The following is a 22,851-nucleotide window of genomic DNA, read 5'->3' as shown; positions in this document are numbered from 1 at the left end:
AGGTAGTACATTGTTGCCATGTTGTCTGTTTTGACAAGAATGTGTTTGTGGGCTATCAGTGGTTGAAATGCCTTCCATGCTAGAAACACTGCCAACAGTTCTAAGTGATTTATGTGCAGTTGTTTCTGTTGAATGTTCCATTGTCCCTGTATACTGTGCTGGTTGAGGTGTGCTCCCCACCCTATCATGGAAGCATCTGTTGTGATCACGTATTGAGGCACTGGGTCTTGGAATGGCCGCCCTTGGTTTAAATTTATAGGGTTCCACCATTGAAGCGAGAGGTGTGTTTGGCGGTCTACCAACACTAGATCTTGGAGTTGACCCTGTGCCTGTGTCCTTTGTGTTGTTAGGCACTGTTGTAAGGGCCGCATGTGTAGTCTTGCATTTGGGACTATGGCTATGCATGAAGCCATCATGCCTAGAAGTTTCATTACAAACCTCACTTGGTAATGTTGGTTTGGCTGTAAGTTGAATATTGTATTGCGGAACGCCTGTACCCTTTGTGGACTTGGAGTGGCAATCGCCTTTTGTGTATTGAGTGTTGCTCCCAAGTATTGTTGTATTTGGGATGGTTGTAGGTGTGATTTTTGGTAATTTATAGAGAACCCTAGTTTGTGTAGAGTTTCTATCACGTATTGTGTGTGTACAAGACACTGTTGCTAAGTGCTGGTCTTTATTAACCAATCGTCGAAGTAAGCAAATTCGTGCATGTGCTGTCTCCGGATGCGAGCGGCTACTACTGCGAGGTATTTTGTGAATACCCTTGGGGCTGTTATCCCAAATGGTAACACCTTGAATTGGTAATGTACGCCTTGGATTACAAACCTTAAGTATTTCCTGTGGGAAGGATGGATGGGTATGTGAAAATATGCATCCTTGAGATCTAATGCTGATTTAGTCTTGTTTTTTGGAGCAAGGCGATCACGTTTTGAAGTGTTACCATTTGAAAGTGATCTGATTTGATGTAAAGATTCAGTGTTTTGAGGTCTAATATGGGTCTGAGCGTTTTGTCTTTCTTTGGAATTAGGAAATACAGGGAGTAGACCCTGTCCATTTTTGATGGTTGGGTACTATTTCTATTGCTTGTTTTTGTAACAATGCTTGGACTTCTAGTTGTAACCGGTCTAAATGCTGTTTGGACATATTGTGTGCTCTTGGGGGCACATCTGGGGGCAATTGTAGGAATTCTATGCAATAACCATGTTGGATAATGGCTAGGACCCATGCGTCCGTAGTTATGTTTTCCCAGTTGTGGTAATATGTGGTAAGTCTCCCCCCCCACTGCTGTTGAGTGGTGGGGGTTTGTGACATTGAAGTCACTGTTTGGTTTGAGGGGTTTTTGGGCTCTGAAATTTCCCTCTTGCCTTTGGGAATTGTCCACCCCTGTATGTTCCTCGAAAACCTCCTCTTTGCTACTGGCCCTGATATGTGGGTCTGACTTGTGAGGTGGAAGGCTTTGTGGTTTGGGAACGAAACCCCCCTCTAAAGTGCGGTTTTCTAAAAGTGCCTCTGCTTTGTGGGGAGTAGAGCGTGCCCATGGCTTTGGCCGGGTCTGTGTCCTTTTTGAGTTTTTCTATTGCCGTATCCACCTCCGGCCCAAACAATTGTTCTTGGTTGAACGGCATATTTAGCACAGCTTGCTGGATTTCTGGCTTGAAACCCGAGCTCCGTAACCATGCGTGTCTACGAATGGTTACCGCAGTGTTCACTGTCCTTGCTGCTGTGTCTACCGAGTCCATTGCAGACCTTATTTGGTTGTTTGAAATAGTTTGTCCTTCCTCAACAACCTGTTGGGAACGTTTTTGGTACTCCTTGGGCAAGTGCTGAATGATATGTTGCATCTCGTCCCAATGTGCCCTGTCGTAGTGAGCCAGTAGAGCCTGAGAATTGGCAATCTGCCTGTGCTGCCACCCTGTTGCCTGCTGCATCGAATTTCCGACTTTCCTTGTCAGGCGGTGGTGTGCCTCCTGAGGATTGGGAGTTTGCCCTCTTTCGGGCTGCTCCCACTACCACCGAATCTGGAGTTAGTTGCTGTGTTATAAACACAGGGTCCGTTGGGGGAGGTTTATATTTCTTCTCCACCCTAGGCATGATGGCTCTGCCTTTTACTGGGTCCCTGAACACCTGTTTGCCGTGTTTCAACATGCCTGGTAGCATTGGCAAACTTTGGTAAGAGCAGTGAGTGGTTGCCAAGGTGTTAAACAGTCGTCTTCTATGGGCTCCGCATGCATGGCTACGCTATGGAAAGTAGCTGCCCTTGAAATCACCTGCATATATGCAGTGCTGTCCTCCGGTGGTGACGTCCTTGCCGGGTAGCAATCAGGACTATTGTATGAGACCGGTGCATCATATAAGTCCCATGCATCCGGGTCATCTTGTGTCATCCCCGTGTGTGTAGGCGACTGCATTGGGGGTGTTGCTACCGGGGACAGGTGTGGTGAATGCAATGGTGAAGGCTGTGGCGAAAACCTTGGTGGTGTCTTGTCTTTTGCCACCTTTGCCCTTGGCTGCATTTCCGCCTCCTGGAATGCTAGCTTTTGCTTCATTTTTATAGGAGGAAGAGTTTGGATTTTCCCTGTGTCCTTCTGTATATGCAGCCTCCTCTGGGTATGGTCTGGCTCTCCCATGCCCAGTTCTTGCTCAAATCTGTGCCCTTGCAGTTGGCTGGAAAGGCCGAGCTCTTCTGTATAGGAGCCTGTTTCGACGCCGAAGGTTTCGGTACAGTCTTTTTCGGCTCCAAGGAAACTTTGACTTTGGGGGTCTCGCACTCTCGGTGCAGAGATGGTTCGGAGCCGGTATCTCGACCGGAGTCAGATGTCTTCAGCTGCTGGGAGGCCTTTTTCGGTGCCGATGTTTGGTCACCGTGTTTTCGGGTTAAGCCATGGCCTGTGGCATCCCCTTGGCCTTTATTATTTTCGAGTGAGTCTTTGCCGGGGCTGATTAACTCACAGTTTGTTGCTGCGTTTTCGGCTGCTCGCTTTCAGACTCGTCCGAGTCTCGAATGGAGAATCTCTCATCTTCCTCGACCTGTTCAGCCAGTGTCGACGCCATCTGGAGTCTTCTAGCTCTTCGATCGCGGAGGGTCTTCTTCGATCGAAATGCCCGACAGGCCTCGCAAGTATCCTCCCTGTGTTCCGGAGATAGAAACAGATTACAGACCAAGTGTTGGTCTGTATAAGGATACTTTGCGTGGCAATTTGGGCAGAAACGGAAGGGTGTCCGGTCCATGAGGTTTGAAGATGGACGTGGTCGGGCCGACCAGGCCCCGCCGAAGAGTGGAAGCCCCAAAGGGCTGCGGGAGCGCTTCTTTTTTTCGGTGTCGATGTGCTAACACTAAACCGGTACCGAGCGCGAACAATACCATCAAATTTTCCGATAACTAGTTAACTTTCCAGATTTGAAATACAGAGCGAAGAGGAACACGTCCGAACCCGATGGCGGAAAGAAAATCTAAGATGGAGTCGACGCCCATGTGCAATGGAGCCGAAAGGGAGGAGTCCCTCGGTCTCGTGACTCGAAAAGACTTCTCCGAAGAAAAACAACTTGTAACACTCCAAGCCCAACACTAGATGGCAGGATAATGCACAGCATGTGTATCTGCAGCTACACATGCCATCGTGTATATATATATATATATATATATATATATATATATATATATACACACACACACACACACATATATACACACACACATACACACACACACACACACACACCCACTCCCCCCAACCCAGCTACACCATGTCATACCATGTAACGTGTTGCTTCTGCACCCTGAAACACTAAAAAAAGCTGTGCTATTTTGGAAATGTGCCAGTCTTGTCTTATTTCTGTGGAGACAGGCTGTTTTGCCTTTCTAATGAATTTGACTAGGTTGACTTGTCTATTTGATTTATTCCTAGTAGATTTTTTTTTTTTTTTTTATTTTATTTTTTTTTAACTCCAACTCTGTGCTAGTCCGTTACTAGATTTATACTTCAAGATTTGACTTTAGAGAGTAGCCTACATCATTCGGTTTACTGATTTGTACTTCGTCTTCCCTTGGGTTTTCTTTAGATGCAGACCTTAGCATAGTCCTCCTGCAGAAATATACGTTTTTTCTGCTAATTCCCTAATAACTTTTTGCTTTCTGTAATGATCATGTTTTTGAATATTCCCATGAGCTTTAAACTTGGAATCTTGCATTGCACAAGTTTATTACCCTTACACTAAGGCTTCTGAAGACTCAGTCACAATCATGTTGATCAACCCTCTTAATTAGTTAACCGTGGACAAAGGCATCAGTGAACCTTCCTCGTTGCTGTAAGTCATACAAATGCGATCCAGATCCCTCCCCGTAAGTCTCATTACAAAGTTCTCAAGGCAGATCCTCTTCAGCTTTTGTATGCAAAACACTGCCAGTCTCTGCTGACACCACAATCCAACAATATGCAGCCAGCGAACCTGCTACCAGGGCTTCCTGATGTTTACCCTGTAGGATCACGGCTCAGTTTCAATGATTCATGGATGTTTACAATGTACTTAGTTAAACCCCACAAAAAAAAAAGAACAAAAAAAAAAAAAGTGTTCTGTAATGAACCCAAATCCAATTAAGGCTATCCGATTGGATCATTTGTTCCCGAATCTTCATTCACTAACAGTTTTTTTTTTTTTTTTTTTTAAAGTGGTCAGTCTTGAGACCTGCATTTCAAAAAGCCGGAAGATGCACTCCACATGGCATCAAATAAGTCCACTGCAATTTATAAAACTGTATCATCCTCTCTTACCAAGGTTGTGTGCCATCCAACACAGATGGTGGTAACAGCACCCCTCTCAATCACTCAAGGCTGCACTCTATGTAGTTGTCCACCCAGGCAGGCCTTGGGCACAGACAATATGACCACATTACTTACCTCACCATCAAGTTAAAACCCAACGGCCTCATCTGCAAATGCCTGAGAACCAGACTACTGTGCCAGTAAGCATGCCCACGCAGGGGGCCAAGACCTATCCATGGTCTGCAATTTTGACTTTAAGGGTGCAAATAAGGAGAAGGTTCCTTGCCAAGATCTTTTATGCCTCATGCTTAACATCTGAAGTAAAATGTGCTTCCTCTTCCAAGGCTGCTCTCCTCCAGTTTCTAAAAGGCCACAAGTAATTTCTGACAGAGAAATGTCTGCCTTGTGATGCTCAGTCCCCATGCCCCAACCAGCACTTAACATACGAAGGCTGTAGACTTTCTTGGTCCTTGCTCTGCAATAAGCCATACTCCTTCCCTTTTAACTCTGTAAGCTGTTCTATGCAATATGCTGTCGTCTCTTGATGTGCACATAGCTTCATCCCATCCTCCATTCCAGTCCCCTGCCAAAAGAGAATATATATTTTTTTTAAATGAGATTTAAAGCAGAAACTTACGTCATCCGTCTTGTCACAGATTATCTTTGCATAGCATGTGTTGTTGTCTCTCCCAGGTACTGTCCATTCCAGAGGCCAGAACAATGTGTGGTACACCTTAAAAGAAATAAAGTGGTAAAATGAAACTTCTCCCAACTCGGTGGTCAATGAGATATTGTTCCATATTCAGCATTAGACTGCCGCATCAATATGTTGTGCAAAAGTAAAAACTAAAACAAATACCTGTACAATTAGTCAAGTGTTCTCCCTAGCAGCCAGCTAATTGCCTTTGCCCAAAAGGAGAACCAGCTAAGCTTTTCTAGAAAGAACACATTCACTGAAGTTAAGGTATAAGGAGGTTGTGTGGATGTCTGCCACGCCATTCAACCACCACTAACTTCCCCAGCCCACTCATCGCAAAGCATACACCGCATCCAGTTCTTACACAAATTTAGGGGTTAGCTGGATGATGTCATGAAGGTCAGAAGAGGGCCAACAATACTGGAAACACAATCAAGGTGATTTTTTGTTTTTAATTCTCCAGTCATCATGGTCTCCCTCCTTCCCTACCAATTAGGAATCGAATTACACATCTGCTACTAGCAGAATACAACTTTCTATAGCAGGCTTCAAACAACCTGTTGGCACACGAGTTTTTGGTCGAAATATGCATCTTCAATTGATTAATCATTCAACTGACATTTTATGAAGCACTTTTACACCAAAAATATTTCATGTGTGCACGCTCACCACTGTTGTGTGTTTGTTAATGGAAAGAGAGGAGGTGAAAGCTGGCTAAACCAATCCACATAGGGGTTTTATCAACTTACGTGGTACAAGGGATTAAAGGCACTCAGTCAAGAATGTCTGGCAGCCAAACAAGCTGGGTGTAGTATCAAGACAGATATTGGCAATCTGCTGTGTTGAATGGGCTATAAAAGTCTCAAGTACCAATGTGGTGTAGTAGCAGAAGCATAGTGCTTTTTGGGAAAGACTGTGCAGCTGCATTAGTGCCAGACGACCAATATGAAGCTGGTATCAAGAAACTAAGAAGCAACTAACTCTACATTAGGCTTCGGGGAGTCCGTCAGAGGCCTATTCCACCTCCTTTGTAGATTTAGCCCTAACAGTCTATAGAGACTGTATTAATCCCATTTTGCAAGGTTCCTTGGCACGAGCACATCCATACAAAATCCAGTGTGAGCTGGCCGGTCACCTGGTAACAAAGAACTACATGCCTTACAACCAAATCATGTGCTCAAAGATAGTCAAGTGTGGGCCTGTTGTAAACTGAACCAGCAGTTAGTTGAGGGCCATGAAACATAGGAAAAGACAAATCCCATATTGATAAGTGCTACCGACAAACTGCTGGAAGTCACAAATTTCTCTTATGCAAGACACCTTTAGTCTTGCGACTGAGTGCAGGTCCAATTCAGTGGGGAAACTTTTCTCGTTATAAAATGAAGGTGGTTTTAGTATCGATTGGTTCCAGAGTATACCCGGGTGATGTCATTAAGACAAAATGTTGGGAAACCATATACCAGACACAGGGAGCAAATCTAAACTTGAATAGAGTATGTGGAAGGCCTGCCTCTTACAAGAGGCGACTGTACAAGAACAGCAAAAAATGAAGAGGCACTAGAAGTCGCCATGTACGTTCTTACAGATAGGTGTCAACAGGAAATGGGCTTCAGTGCTAACGCAAACATAGCAGGGATGAATTGCATAGAAAAATATATGCATCCGTGATTGTTCTTTTTAGTAAATGATTTTTCTGTCTTCAATTCCCAGCCAGACTGCGACATAAGGGAACAGTAAAGACAAGGACATACTTTCAGGAGGAAGTAACCAAATTCTACCCCTAGAAACTTCTATTTTTGTATGCAAGCTCCCCCACCTACTTAGGCAACAGGTCCATTGAGAAGGACACACTAACAAAGAAAGCTTTATAAAGAATACAATTCATGAGACAAGGAACACAGTGGGAGATAAGCAAAAAAAAAAAAAAAAAAAAAAATCCATAAAGCACAAGTGAGAATGACCTACAGAAAAATCTATATAGCACGACAAATGTATACACATACTTGAAAATTCGTTACTAATGAATGATGCACCGGTGCCCACAAAACAAAAAGAAAATGCTGGAGTTTGTGGGAAGGGCACATCTGTGCTAAATTTCTGGAAACTAGGACAGGTTCAAAGCAGGATAACTATTATTAAGTATACAGATATTTTTAGGGAGCAATAAAAAAAATAAAAAAAAAGTTCGATTGCCACCAAAGAACTTTGATTCTTTTTAAATCCGATTCTCACCTCCAAATTTTTCTCTCCGAACTGTTCAATGGCTCGATCCTCAGATAATCCACAACAGCCATATTCCATTGGAGTAAAAACAGTAGTTGGAACATTGACATAGTCGCACTGAAATTGGGAGAAAAATAAATAAATAAAAAAGAAACAGTTTCATTCCTCGTATGAAAATAAATATAATGTGCTCAGAAAAAGTTCAGGTTATACCAGGCTACTCCATCGAGTAGCTCGTGAGCTGCTGGTAGATCTCCAGCTACCTACAAGTAGCTTTCCTGTGTTTCGTCCACTCAACTAAAATATGCGTCTTTGCTTTGCTGAATTTTTTACATGTATCCCAAAATTGAAAAACCTACATTTGAGACAAACACGGATGTTGGAGAAAATCCCGATTGATTTTCGTAAGTATACTTAAAGCTCAAAGTGCTATATTATGCAGTGTAGGAGAAATATTGCTATTACTACCTTGGTGCCAGGGGCTTTCCAGCTATGGCTGTCATATTAGCCATGTATATTCCATATTATTAAAGATTATTTTATATATTAATGCTGGCAACCCTGCCTGATGCACTAAGGTGATCACTGCTAGTAATCTTTCTTGGGTAGCCAATAACGTAACATTGTCTCATATGCGCACTATTAAAACATCAATAATATCAGTAACTTGAAATGATTTTCACTGAAAATAAGTAGCTGATTACAAAAAGGACCCCTGGGTTATACCATATTACATTGGACTTTAAGTACAGTGCAGCACCCAATTACTTACTACTACTAAGCTCAAGATGCGCTTACTCAGGGATACCGATATGACCCATGTCTGCAAAATTCAGATATGCAAAAATGTTTGCGTAATTGTTTACGGAGTTCAACTGACAGAAAGTTGCAGGGTACAAGGGAGGTAGAAGTAGATCTAAGTATAGATCTCACTGACAAAATTCCTAATCCAGTTTGCTTCATTTTTTTTTTTATTTTTTTTTTTAAGTCTTCAACACAAAATTCCTCAGGCTTTTGCCACATGCAGAGCCTGCTGTATAGGAATAACCAGCAGAAGAAGAAAACTTGCATGGCCACTGGGTAGGGGCTTGGGGGAGGAGAGGGAGAGTGTATAAAAACAGAAATCTTAATACTGAGAAACATTTAGAAATAAAACATTAAAGAAGCACCGAGAATAAACAGACACAAGTTTTACCTTTATAGTGGAGCCACCAAACAGCCTGCGTGCCAGGAGCCTGCCTGCCTGAATAGCAACTGGCGTGAGCTCTAGCTTCCCATCCAAAATATCTCCGATGGCATACACATGGGGAACATTCGTTTGCTCTTCATCATTAACTGGGACTTTACCATTTCTAGAATTAAAAATTAGAGGATTAAAAGATAGAATGGTGCTCCATGCCTTAGCATGTCGCTCCTCTGCACCTATTGAGAACTGTGAAACCACATAATTGGTGACCAGTAGACAGTCCTCATAGAATTTCACCAGGCAACACGCCACCAGAGCCACACCGTAGCACTAGTAGGACCACCAAACCACAGCCACACGCAGCAAAACATTCATTTGCAAACAAAACATTGGTAATGGCTGCTGCTAATTCCATTTACAAAAAGTAGGCACCACCTCTCTGCACCTTGACACAGGATCCTATAAACCAGAGGAAACTAGGGAAAGTCCATTCAATGGACGCATCTTGCCACCATTCCTGGGTCTGCAGGGACCGCTGGAACGCAGGCAAATATGACTGAAATTTGCAGTAGGCTTGAAAATCCTGCCGAATATTAAGTACCCTGTGCTTGGCTGGCTCGGTATAATCTTTTAAGTTGCAAGACAGAGGGTGGATTATCTGCAAAGAGAGGAGGGAAAGCATAGAGGATGGTGTCAGGAGAAATGCAAAGAAATGTTTGATGGAAACACAGAAAGTAAGTTTAAATACTGTCGGGGATTTACCAGGGTGGGTTATAGGGACGGGATACCAGGCAATTTATTTAAAATACTGGATCTTACCCTTCTGTCAGCCTGTCAATGAGGACAGTTCAAGGGTGAAAGCAGTGTTACAAAATAAGCAGATGTGGGGAGGGGTGGCACGACATTCCTGTGCAATTTAAAACTGCAAAGACTCACAATGGGTATGTTGTGGAATAGGGTTCAAAGTGGTATCACAGACGAGGGCTATAGTGATCCATGCGGTCACTCGGAACCTTTCAGAGAAACACCTCCATGATTGAAGTCAACCTCAATCAGGCATAGGGTAGTAAAGAGCCGAGTTTTACTCTCTGCAGGGTTTCAAAACGGGTTCACCTCAACATTTTGGATAGGGACGCTGAGGCGGTGAACAAACATTCGGTTCAGTTTCCCCATTTACTTAACCCTGCAGACCTGGGTTGTGGTTAACATACATAAAACATTACAATTCATGCTGTTCGGATTTGCAAGTGCTACTTTCAGTTTGCATTTATGAGTCCCTCGCCTGTTTAGCATCCAAATCAAATTAGCACCATGACCTACAAAAGGCCATACTTAGCACCATTACATAGCTGGGATCCTAGGCAAGAGAATATGCACGTCCTTAGGAGCCAAGAGTCATCTTAGCTAGGATGGAGAGGACCGGGAAAGGATGAAGTTTTGTGAAGAAAACCAATGATTTACATTAATTCTGGGGATATATCCCCTCCCCTCCCCCTAGAACTGCAGGGGTCGGCTTTCTAACCTTCTGGGGTAAGGACTTAATTCAATGCACTAACACAGAACTAGAAAAAACAGTTGGATCACAGCCCTGACACAGACACTGAGCAATCTTGAGTAGGCAGTGATTTCAGGTTACCATTCCTCCCATTCAAATTTCAGGGACACAGTGGCAACCCAAACACGTTTTCACTTGAACACTCAACGACAGCATTAAGAAACGGGGACATTCCGAATGTATATTTTACAATCCTCAGTCTAGTACATAAAACATGAACAGTAATCAGAGAATCTAAAAGCACTTGAGCAGTTAGGCATGTTAAACGAGTGAAGCTCTTCCTCACATCCCAACACCAACTTTATTTCTAAGCACTATACTAAATTGTAGGCACAGCTTTAAATAGCAAGTCTACCTTTCTAGTTTCTCAATTTGGATCACACATCATACCTCTGAACACAGCTAGATCAGCTGGGGGAGCGAGAATGTGTGCATTTAGTCGGGGACACCTTCAGGACAGCTCCTCGAGACAGAAATCAGCTCTTGGACTGAGTGGCAGCTAGATAATTAAATCTTTGGGGTTTAAATAAGTTTGACCAATGACTTAACCTCAGGTTTTGAAAATAGGGGAGAACTAATTAACATAGCAAAAAGGATGCAAGATCTATCCACGATTAACTTTAAGTAAGGTCACATGTTGGTAATGACGAAAGTGACAAAACCTGTCATCTTAGGCAGTGGCCAGCCAAAATGAACTCAGCATTTTTGTGGGCGTTAGGAACGCCACACTTTCCATCTTTCCATTACAGATATTAGATTGCAGGCAGGGAATGAATCAGAAATAAGCTAACTACAAATAAATACCATCATGGTGTTCACAAAATGATCCTATTATGGAACCTAGTTACAACAAAAAAAAAAACAAGAAAAAAAAAACGCAAATTATGTACAGAAAGCTAGTTAAAGGAATAGCCACACCTTAAAACCTTGCTATTTAGGCAGAAAGCACCAGGGCTTAAAAAGTTTATCAATAACACACAGACTGGCCAGCATAATGTTGAACAGTTGGGCTAAAACATAAAATCTAGTCAAAAAGACTAATTCAATTTGGGTACAGAACTGTCTTCAAGAACCACTAAACGATTCGGTACTGAAGGATTAATTCCTTAGGGAAAGTGTTCTGTGTAGGTCTCTTCTCAATGCAACAACTGCTGAGACATTCATTGTACATTAGTAAAACTGCTGAATCACTATGTTAAAGGAACATGATTCATGATTGCACGTTTAATTACACCCGGACAGGCAACTTACTCTCAGAGAGACTCTTAAAATAATCAAACACAATGAGAAACTGTCAACATGCTCACTGACTTCAAAGTTTATCGTTTGGACTATAATTACGAAAAATATAGAAAAAAACATTTTGTACCCACAGTTTTGTTTTTACTGTGTACTATTACAGCTAATCACTGATGTCACGCTGCCTGCTGCGAAAGCCAGCAGCCAAAATGAAAGGACATGAACCACAATTGAATATAGGTTCAAAGAAATACTAAACATGGCTATTCCTTCTTCTGCTCTGGTTTTCGTAGATTGACAGTAATATACAACAAGCATTTGCAAAGCAACGGGTCTCGCGTTTGCTCGTGTTAGAGCTGATCGCGTTGTAAACTCCTAACCTGACTTTTCATCTATCGGCAAAAGTGCTTTTATGTACGTAACCCGAAAAAGTGAAATTAACTGAGTAAAGCGCTCGACTTCTGGCAAGTGAAATCGCGCTAGGAAAATAGAGAAAAAGTAGTCCACGATCCGACAGAAAACAGCAAGCCTCGCATGTTTTCTGTACTTGGTCGCGGCACTCGAGGAGGGCTAGCCACCGGAAAAGGCATTACGTATGCATGCCTTCGACTAATGAAAGCAAGCAGATTTTACTAGGAAAGCCCACGACCCAATGAAAAACACTGACGTGTTGTCAACAGGGCTCTGAGCCCTTTTCTAAACCCTAAAGCGTCTCGCTGCAAAACGCATGCGCGAGCGCATGCAACCCAGGCTCGACCCTAAAAAGGAGAAATTTCAGGCAACATTTTATTCCACACTTTAGGTAGTTAATTAAGGGAAAGAGGACTAGATCCTTGCTGAATGTTTCTAAGTATTCTAAGTAAGTGTTTTTTTATTTTTTATGTTATTGCAACAAGAGTCAACTGCTTCTTGGGGTGTTTAATTTTAGAATACAGATTCTAATTCTATTCTTCAGGTTTACAAACATCCTTCCTCTTATATGAAAAAGAGCACCACACCAAGAATTTAAGTGGTTTCTGAGAATGGTTCTGGTGAGACCATATATTATAAGGAAGAAAAGGATAAGTTACTTACCTGTAAATCCTAGTTCTCTTCCAGGGGTATCCTCAAAGTCATAAACATTGAATATTCCCGCCCTTGTGCGGGGACCCCGGAGCATATATCAAATACACACATATAAAGTATGAAATATGCACGAAAAATATATATATAGCATTTTTAGTAGACAAATTTTTTATACTAAACTCATACATGTGTAAAACAGCAATGCAGGCTATAATCATAAACAGGCTAAAATGCTTATTTCTATGATTTTTTTTTTTTTTTTTTTAAATCTTTATAAAATTACAATAGAGTATAAATATCTACCCAAGCCCCAAAAGTGGGCTTAGGGAAATAAGCAGTAGTAATCACTAGAGAAAAAGAGAAAAAAAAACTACATTGAAAAACAATGGAGCATTCTTAGCCAATAGGCTGCATGCAGGTTAACACAGGAGAACCATAAAAACTTTGGCACTGTGCCTTTAAGACCCTGAGCACCTCCAGTATCCCACCATGCCTCAAGGGTGAAGGAGAGGTGACAGTTGGTTCACAGTTAGGTCAGTACTTTTTTACGGTGACAATCTGTGTAGCCGATTCGAAAGATAGTCTGTCCTGCACTTCTAGGAGACGTGCGTCCGGGGAGGAGGGTGGGTTGTTTATGACTTTGATGAGGATACCCCTGGAAGAGAACTAGGATTTACAGGTAAGTAACTTATCCTTCTCTTCCAGGGGATCCTCATCAATAGTCATAAACATTGAATAGATTAGCAAGCCCATCCCTAAACTCTGCGGACTGTCCAATAGAAGTGCAGGAATAGATATGTATCATGCAAACAAATTTCTCAGAGAGGCTTGCCCCACTTGGGCGTCTGCTCTTGCATCGGAGTCCAAACAGTAATGTCTAGTAAATGTATGTACAGACTTCCATGTAGCAGCCTTACAAATTTCAGATATTGGAACATTGTTAAGGAGGGCAGCAGTAGCCGCTTTTCCTCTTGTGGAATGCGCTTTAGGTCTAGCAAGTAGTTTGTTAGCCAACTGGTAAGTGTAGGAAGTTGGCTCTGTATGTGCTATTTCAAAGTAAGGAATAGCATGCACAGAGTCCAAGGGTTCCCCTTAGAGGTAAAATAGTGGTAAAAAGAGATAATACTAATGCTCTATTTTGTGGTAGTGTGGTCGAGCAGTAGGCTTATCCAAGGAGTAGTGTTAAGCATTTGTTGTACATACACAGACAATAAATGAGGTACACACACTCAGAGACAAATCCAGCCAATAGGTTTTTATATAGAAAAATATCTTTTCTTAGTTTATTTTAAGAACCACAGGTTCAAATTCTACATGTAATATCTCATTCGAAAGGTATTGCAGGTAAGTACTTTAGGAACTTCCAATCATCAAAATTGCATGTATACTTTTCAAGTTATTGACAAATAGCTGTTTTAAAAGTGGACACTTAGTGCAATTTTCACAGTTCCTGGGGGAGGTAAGTTTTGGTTAGTTTTACCAGGTAAGTAAGACACTTACAGGGTTCAGTTCTTGGTCCAAGGTAGCCCACCGTTGGGGGTTCAGAGCAACCCCAAAGTCACCACACCAGCAGCTCAGGGCCGGTCAGGTGCAGAGTTCAAAGTGGTGCCCAAAACACATAGGCTAGAATGGAGAGAAGGGGGTGCCCCGGTTCCGGTCTGCTTGCAGGTAAGTACCCGCGTCTTCGGAGGGCAGACCAGGGGGGTTTTGTAGGGCACCGGGGGGGACACAAGTCCACACAGAAATTTCACCCTCAGCAGCGCGGGGGCGGCCGGGTGCAGTGTAGGAACAGGCGTCGGGTTCGCAATGTTAGTCTATGAGAGATCTCGGGATCTCTTCAGCGCTGCAGGCAGGCAAGGGGGGGATTCCTCGGGGAAACCTCCACTTGGGCAAGGGAGAGGGACTCCTGGGGGTCACTTCTCCAGTGAAAGTCCGGTCCTTCAGGTCCTGGGGGCTGCGGGTGCAGGGTCTCTCCCAGGCGTCGGGACTTTAGGTTCAAAGAGTCGCGGTCAGGGGAAGCCTCGGGATTCCCTCTGCAGGCGGCGCTGTGGGGGCTCAGGGGGGGACAGGTTTTGGTACTCACAGTATCAGAGTAGTCCTGGGGTCCCTCCTGAGGTGTCGGATCTCCACCAGCCGAGTCGGGGTCGCCGGGTGCAGTGTTGCAAGTCTCACGCTTCTTGCGGGGAGCTTGCAGGGTTCTTTAAAGCTGCTGGAAACAAAGTTGCAGCTTTTCTTGGAGCAGGTCCGCTGTCCTCGGGAGTTTCTTGTCTTTTCGAAGCAGGGGCAGTCCTCAGAGGATGTCGAGGTCGCTGGTCCCTTTGGAAGGCGTCGCTGGCGCAGGATCTTTGGAAGGCAGGAGACAGGCCGGTGAGTTTCTGGAGCCAAGGCAGTTGTCGTCTTCTGGTCTTCCTCTGCAGGGGTTTTCAGCTAGGCAGTCCTTCTTCTTGTAGTTGCAGGAATCTAATTTTCTAGGGTTCAGGGTAGCCCTTAAATGCTAAATTTAAGGGCGTGTTTAGGTCTGGGGGGTTAGTAGCCAATGGCTACTAGCCCTGAGGGTGGGTACACCCTCTTTGTGCCTCCTCCCAAGGGGAGGGGGTCACAATCCTAACCCTATTGGGGGAATCCTCCATCTGCAAGATGGAGGATTTCTAAAAGTTAGAGTCACCTCAGCTCAGGACACCTTAGGGGCTGTCCTGACTGGCCAGTGACTCCTCCTTGTTATTCTCATTATTTTCTCCGGCCTTGCCGCCAAAAGTGGGGGCCGGGCCGGAGGGGGCGGGCAACTCCACTAGCTGGAGTGTCCTGCTGGGTTGGCACAAAGGAGGTGAGCCTTTGAGGCTCACCGCCAGGTGTGACAATTCCTGCCTGGGGGAGGTGTTAGCATCTCCACCCAGTGCAGGCTTTGTTACTGGCCTCAGAGTGACAAAGGCACTCTCCCCATGGGGCCAGCAACATGTCTCGGTTTGTGGCAGGCTGCTAAAACTAGTCAGCCTACACAGATAGTCGGTTAAGTTTCAGGGGGCACCTCTAAGGTGCCCTCTGGGGTGTATTTTACAATAAAATGTACACTGGCATCAGTGGGCATTTATTGTGCTGAGAAGTTTGATACCAAACTTCCCAGTTTTCAGTGTAGCCATTATGGAGCTGTGGAGTTCGTGTTTGACAGACTCCCAGACCATATACTCTTATGGCTACCCTGCACTTACAATGTCTAAGGTTTTGTTTAGACACTGTAGGGGTACCATGCTCATGCACTGGTACCCTCACCTATGGTATAGTGCACCCTGCCTTAGGGCTGTAAGGCCTGCTAGAGGGGTGTCTTACCTAAACTGCATAGGCAGTGAGAGGCTGGCATGGCACCCTGAGGGGAGTGCCATGTCGACTTACTCGTTTTGTCCTCACTAGCACACACAAGCTGGCAAGCAGTGTGTCTGTGCTGAGTGAGAGGTCTCCAGGGTGGCATAAGACATGCTGCAGCCCTTAGAGACCTTCCTTGGCATCAGGGCCCTTGGTACTAGAAGTACCAGTTACAAGGGACTTATCTGGATGCCAGGGTCTGCCAATTGTGGATACAAAAGTACAGGTTAGGGAAAGAACACTGGTGCTGGGGCCTGGTTAGCAGGCCTCAGCACACTTTCAATTGTAAACATAGCATCAGCAAAGGCAAAAAGTCAGGGGGCAACCATGCCAAGGAGGCATTTCCTTACACAACCCCCCCCCAAACGAACGAGGATGAGACTAACCTTTCCCAAGAGAGTCTTCATTTTCTAAGTGGAAGAACCTGGAAAGGCCATCTGCGTTGGCATGGGCAGTCCCAGGTCTGTGTTCCACTATAAAGTCCATTCCCTGTAGGGAGATGGACCACCTCAACAGTTTAGGATTTTCACCTTTCATTTGCATCAGCCATTTGAGAGGTCTGTGGTCAGTTTGAACTAGGAAGTGAGTCCCAAAGAGGTATGGTCTCAGCTTCTTCAGGGACCAAACCACAGCAAAGGCCTCCCTCTCAATGGCACTCCAACGCTGCTCCCTGGGGAGTAACCTCCTGCTAATGAAAGCAACAGGCTGGTCAAGGCCATCATCATTTGTTTGGGACAAAACTGCCCCTATCCCATGTTCAGAGGCATCAGTCTGCACAATGAACTGCTTAGAATAATCTGGAGCTTTGAGAACTGGTGCTGAGCACATTGCCTGTTTCAGGGTGTCAAAGGCCTGTTGGCATTCCACAGTCCAGTTTACTTTCTTGGGCATTTTCTTGGAGGTGAGTTCAGTGAGGGCTGTCACAATGGATCCATATCCCTTCACAAACCTCCTGTAATACCCAGTCAAGCCAAGGAATGCCCTGACTTGAGTCTGGGTTTTTGGAGCTACCCAGTCCAGAATAGTCTGGATCTTGGGTTGGAGTGGCTGAACTTGGCCTCCACCTACCAGGTGGCCCAAGTAAACCACAGTTCCCTGCCCTATCTGGCATTTGGATGCCTTGATAGAGAGGCCTGCAGATTGCAGAGCCTTCAAAACCTTCTTCAGGTGGACCAGGTGATCCTGCCAGGTGGAGCTAAAGACAGCAATATCATCAAGATAAGCTGTGCTAAAGGACTCCAAGCCAGCAAGGACTTGATTCACCAACCTTTGGAAGGTGGCAGGGGCATTCTTTAAACCAAAGGGCATAACAGTAAACTGATAATGCCCATCAGGTGTGGAGAATGCTGTCTTTTCTTTTGCTCCAGGTGCCATTTTTATTTGCCAGTACCCTGCTGTCAAGTCAAAGGTACTTAGAAATTTGGCAGCACCTAATTTATCAATGAGCTCATCAGCTCTTGGAATTGGATGGGCATCTGTCTTGGTGACAGAGTTGAGCCCTCTGTAGTCCACACAAAACCTCATCTCCTTCTTTCCATCTTTGGTGTGAGGTTTGGGGACTAAGACCACTGGGCTAGCCCAGGGGCTGTCAGAGCGCTCAATTACTCCCAATTCCAGCATCTTGTGGACTTCCACCTTGATGCTTTCCTTAACATGGTCAGACTGTCTAAAGATTTTGTTCTTGACAGGCATGCTGTCCCCTGTGTCCACATCATGGGTACACAGGTGTGTCTGACCAGGGGTTAAGGAGAAGAGTTCAGGAAACTGTTGTAGGACTCTCCTACAATCAGCTTGCTGTTGGCCAGAGAGGGTGTCTGAGTAGATCACTCCATCTACTGTACCATCTTTTGGGTCTGATGACAGAAGATCAGGGAGAGGTTCACTCTCTGCCTCCTGATCCTCATCTGTTACCATCAACAGATTGACATCAGCCCTGTCGTGGAAGAGCTTAAGGCGGTTTACATGGATCACCCTCTTGGGGCTCCTGCTTGTGCCCAGGTCCACCAAGTAGGTGACCTGACTCTTCCTCTCTAGTACTGGGTAAGGGCCACTCCATTTGTCCTGGAGTGCCCTGGGAGCCACAGGCTCCAGAACCCAGACTTTCTGCCCTGGTTGGAACTCAACCAGTGCAGCCTTTTGGTCATACCAAAACTTCTGGAGCTGTTGGCTGGCCTCAAGGTTTTTGGTTGCCTTTTCCATGTACTCTGCCATTCTAGAGCGAAGGCCAAGTACATAGTCCACTATGTCCTGTTTAGGCTCATGGAGAGGTCTCTCCCAGCCTTCTTTAACAAGGGCAAGTGGTCCCCTTACAGGATGACCAAACAGAAGTTCAAAGGGTGAGAATCCTACTCCCTTCTGTGGCACCTCTCTGTAAGCGAAAAGCAGGCATGGCAAGAGGACATCCCATCTCCTTTTGAGTTTTTCTGGGAGCCCCATGATCATGCCCTTTAATGTCTTGTTGAATCTCTCAACTAAGCCATTAGTTTGTGGATGGTATGGGGTAGTGAATTTATAAGTCACCCCACACTCATTCCACATGTGCTTTAGGTATGCTGACATGAAGTTGGTACCTCTGTCAGACACCACCTCCTTAGGGAAACCCACTCTGGTAAAGATACCAATGAGGGCCTTGGCTACTGCAGGGGCAGTAGTCGACCTAAGGGGAATAGCTTCAGGATACCTGGTAGCATGATCCACTACTACCAGGATATACATATTTCCTGAGGCTGTGGGAGGTTCTAGTGGACCAACTATGTCCACACCCACTCTTTCAAAGGGAACCCCCACCACTGGAAGTGGAATGAGGGGGGCCTTTGGATGCCCACCTGTCTTACCACTGGCTTGACAGGTGGGGCAGGAGAGGCAAAACTCCTTAACCATGTTGGACATATTGGGCCAGTAGAAGTGGTTGACTAACCTCTCCCACGTCTTGGTTTGTCCCAAATGTCCAGCAAGGGGAATGTCATGGGCCAATGTTAGGATGAACTCTCTGAACAGCTGAGGCACTACCACTCTCCTAGTGGCACCAGGTTTGGGGTCTCTGGCCTCAGTGTACAGGAGTCCATCTTCCCAATAGACCCTATGCGTTCCATTTTTCTTGCCTTTGGACTCTTCAGCAGCTTGCTGCCTAAGGCCTTCAAGAGAGGGACAGGTTTCTTGTCCCTTACACAGCTCCTCCCTGGAGGGTCCCCCTGGGCCTAAGAGCTCAACCTGGTAAGGTTCAAGCTCCAAAGGCTCAGTTCCCTCAGAGGGCAGAACTTCTTCCTGAGAAGAGAGGTTCCCTTTCTTTTGCTGTGTTGCAGTTGGTTTCCCAACTGACTTTCCTGTTCTCTTGGTAGGCTGGGCCATTTTTCCAGACTCCAGCTCTACTTTTTCACCCTGTGCCTTGCATTGTGCTCTTGTTTTCACACACACCAGTTCAGGGATACCCAGCATTGCTGCATGGGTTTTTAGTTCTACCTCAGCCCATGCTGAGGACTCCAGGTCATTTCCAAGCAGACAGTCCACTGGGATATTTGAGGAGACCACCACCTGTTTCAGGCCATTGACCCCTCCCCATTCTAAAGTAACCATTGCCATGGGATGTACTTTTCTCTGATTGTCAGCGTTGGTGACTGTGTAAGTTTTTCCAGTTAGGTATTGGCCAGGGGAAACCAGTTTCTCTGTCACCATGGTGACACTGGCACCTGTATCCCTCAGGCCCTCTATTCTAGTCCCATTAATTAAGAGCTGCTGTCTGTATTTTTGCATGTTAGGCGGCCAGACAGCTAGTGTGGCTAAATCCACCCCACCCTCAGAAACTAGAGTAGCTTCAGTGTGGACCCTGATTTGCTCTGGGCACACTGTTGATCCCACTTGGAGACTAGCCATACCAGTGTTACCTGGATGGGAGTTTGGAGTGGAACCTTTCTTGGGACAGGCCTTGTCTCCAGTTTGGTGTCCATGCTGTTTACAGCTATGACACCAGGCCTTTTTGGGATCAAAGTTTTTACCCTTGTACCCATTGTTTTGTGAAGAGGCTCTGGGCCCACCCTCCTGTGCAGGTTTTTGGGGGCCTGTAGAAGACTCTTTACTATTTTTAGTTTTGGTTGTCTCATCACCCTTCCCCTGGGGAGTCTTTGTGACCCCTTTCTTTTGGTCACCCCCTGTTGAAGTCTTGGACACCCTTGTCTTGACCCAATGGTCCGCCTTCTTTCCCAATTCTTGGGGAGAAATTGGTCCTAGGTCTACCAGATGCTGATGCAGTTTATCATTGAAACAATTACTTAACAGGTGTTCTTTCACAAATAAATTGTACAGCCCATCATAATTATTTACACCACTGCCTTGAATCCAACCATCTAGTGTTTTCACTGAGTAGTCAACAAAGTCAACCCAGGTCTGGCTCGAGGATTTTTGAGCCCCCCTGAACCTAATCCTGTACTCCTCAGTGGAGAATCCAAAGCCCTCAATCAGGGTACCCTTCATGAGGTCATAAGATTCTGCATCTTGTCCAGAGAGTGTGAGGAGTCTATCCCTACACTTTCCTGTGAACATTTCCCAAAGGAGAGCACCCCAGTGAGATCTGTTCACTTTTCTGGTTACACAAGCCCTCTCAAAAGCTGTGAACCATTTGGTGATGTCATCACCATCTTCATATTTAGTTACAATCCCTTTAGGGATTTTCAACATGTCAGGAGAATCTCTGACCCTATTTATGTTGCTGCCACCATTGATGGGTCCTAGGCCCATCTCTTGTCTTTCCCTCTCTATGGCTAGGATCTGTCTTTCCAAAGCCAATCTTTTGGCCATCCTGGCTAACTGGATGTCCTCTTCACTGGGGTTATCCTCAGTGATTTCAGAGGTGTTGGTCTCTCCTGTGAGGGAACCAGCATCTCTGACTATTATTTTTGGAGTCAGGGTTTGAGGGACCCTGTTCTCCCTAGATAGGACAGGTAGGGGGGAATTGTCCTCCAAGTCACTATCCTCTTCCTCTGAGTTGCCACCCTCAGAGGGGTTGGCCTTTTCAAACTCTGCCAAAAGCTCCTGGAGCTGTATTTTGGTAGGTTTGGGGCCCATTGTTATTTTCTTTATTTTACAGAGTGACCTTAGCTCCCTCATCTTAAGATGGAGGTAAGGTGTGGTGTCGAGTTCCACCACAGTCACATCTGTGCTAGACATTTTGCTTCTAAAAGTTGGAATACTTTTTAAGAATCTACAACTGGTTCTAGAATCTAATTCAAACTTTTACAAACTTTTAAACTCTAAAAGAAATGCTAGACAGGATCTAACACAAGGCCCTAGCAGGTCTTTTAAGAATTTAGAAAACTTTTCAAATTGCAAAAATCAATTTCTAATGACAATTTTGGAATTTGTCGTGTGATCAGGTATTGGCTGAGTAGTCCAGCAAATGCAAAGTCTTGTACCCCACCGCTGATCCACCAATGTAGGAAGTTGGCTCTGTATGTGCTATTTCAAAGTAAGGAATAGCATGCACAGAGTCCAAGGGTTCCCCTTAGAGGTAAAATAGTGGTAAAAAGAGATAATACTAATGCTCTATTTTGTGGTAGTGTGGTCGAGCAGTAGGCTTATCCAAGGAGTAGTGTTAAGCATTTGTTGTACATACACAGACAATAAATGAGGTACACACACTCAGAGACAAATCCAGCCAATAGGTTTTTATATAGAAAAATATCTTTTCTTAGTTTATTTTAAGAACCACAGGTTCAAATTCTACATGTAATATCTCATTCGAAAGGTATTGCAGGTAAGTACTTTAGGAACTTCCAATCATCAAAATTGCATGTATACTTTTCAAGTTATTGACAAATAGCTGTTTTAAAAGTGGACACTTAGTGCAATTTTCACAGTTCCTGGGGGAGGTAAGTTTTGGTTAGTTTTACCAGGTAAGTAAGACACTTACAGGGTTCAGTTCTTGGTCCAAGGTAGCCCACCGTTGGGGGTTCAGAGCAACCCCAAAGTCACCACACCAGCAGCTCAGGGCCGGTCAGGTGCAGAGTTCAAAGTGGTGCCCAAAACACATAGGCTAGAATGGAGAGAAGGGGGTGCCCCGGTTCCGGTCTGCTTGCAGGTAAGTACCCGCGTCTTCGGAGGGCAGACCAGGGGGGTTTTGTAGGGCACCGGGGGGGACACAAGTCCACACAGAAATTTCACCCTCAGCAGCGCGGGGGCGGCCGGGTGCAGTGTAGGAACAGGCGTCGGGTTCGCAATGTTAGTCTATGAGAGATCTCGGGATCTCTTCAGCGCTGCAGGCAGGCAAGGGGGGGATTCCTCGGGGAAACCTCCACTTGGGCAAGGGAGAGGGACTCCTGGGGGTCACTTCTCCAGTGAAAGTCCGGTCCTTCAGGTCCTGGGGGCTGCGGGTGCAGGGTCTCTCCCAGGCGTCGGGACTTTAGGTTCAAAGAGTCGCGGTCAGGGGAAGCCTCGGGATTCCCTCTGCAGGCGGCGCTGTGGGGGCTCAGGGGGGGACAGGTTTTGGTACTCACAGTATCAGAGTAGTCCTGGGGTCCCTCCTGAGGTGTCGGATCTCCACCAGCCGAGTCGGGGTCGCCGGGTGCAGTGTTGCAAGTCTCACGCTTCTTGCGGGGAGCTTGCAGGGTTCTTTAAAGCTGCTGGAAACAAAGTTGCAGCTTTTCTTGGAGCAGGTCCGCTGTCCTCGGGAGTTTCTTGTCTTTTCGAAGCAGGGGCAGTCCTCAGAGGATGTCGAGGTCGCTGGTCCCTTTGGAAGGCGTCGCTGGCGCAGGATCTTTGGAAGGCAGGAGACAGGCCG

General features: G+C 45.3%; 1 protein-coding gene across 1 annotated transcript in view; it reads right to left on the bottom strand.

The window, feature by feature from the left end:
• The window catches only part of TXNRD3 (thioredoxin reductase 3), a 136,010-nt gene that overhangs the window by 18,378 nt on the left and 94,781 nt on the right, over positions 1-22,851 (bottom strand). The window contains exons 12-14 of the mRNA XM_069206272.1: positions 8,876-9,032; positions 7,690-7,797; positions 5,398-5,493 (exon numbers count right to left, since the gene is read on the bottom strand). Of these exons, the coding sequence (XP_069062373.1) occupies positions 5,398-5,493; positions 7,690-7,797; positions 8,876-9,032 (361 nt within the window). The remainder of the gene's footprint in view (positions 1-5,397; positions 5,494-7,689; positions 7,798-8,875; positions 9,033-22,851) is intronic.

This window comes from Pleurodeles waltl, chromosome 9 (genome assembly GCF_031143425.1).
Source record: "Pleurodeles waltl isolate 20211129_DDA chromosome 9, aPleWal1.hap1.20221129, whole genome shotgun sequence".
Classification (NCBI taxonomy): Eukaryota; Metazoa; Chordata; class Amphibia; order Caudata; family Salamandridae; genus Pleurodeles; species Pleurodeles waltl.
Note: the sequence above shows the minus strand (reverse complement) of the source record. Positions and strands in the feature narration are given on the sequence as shown.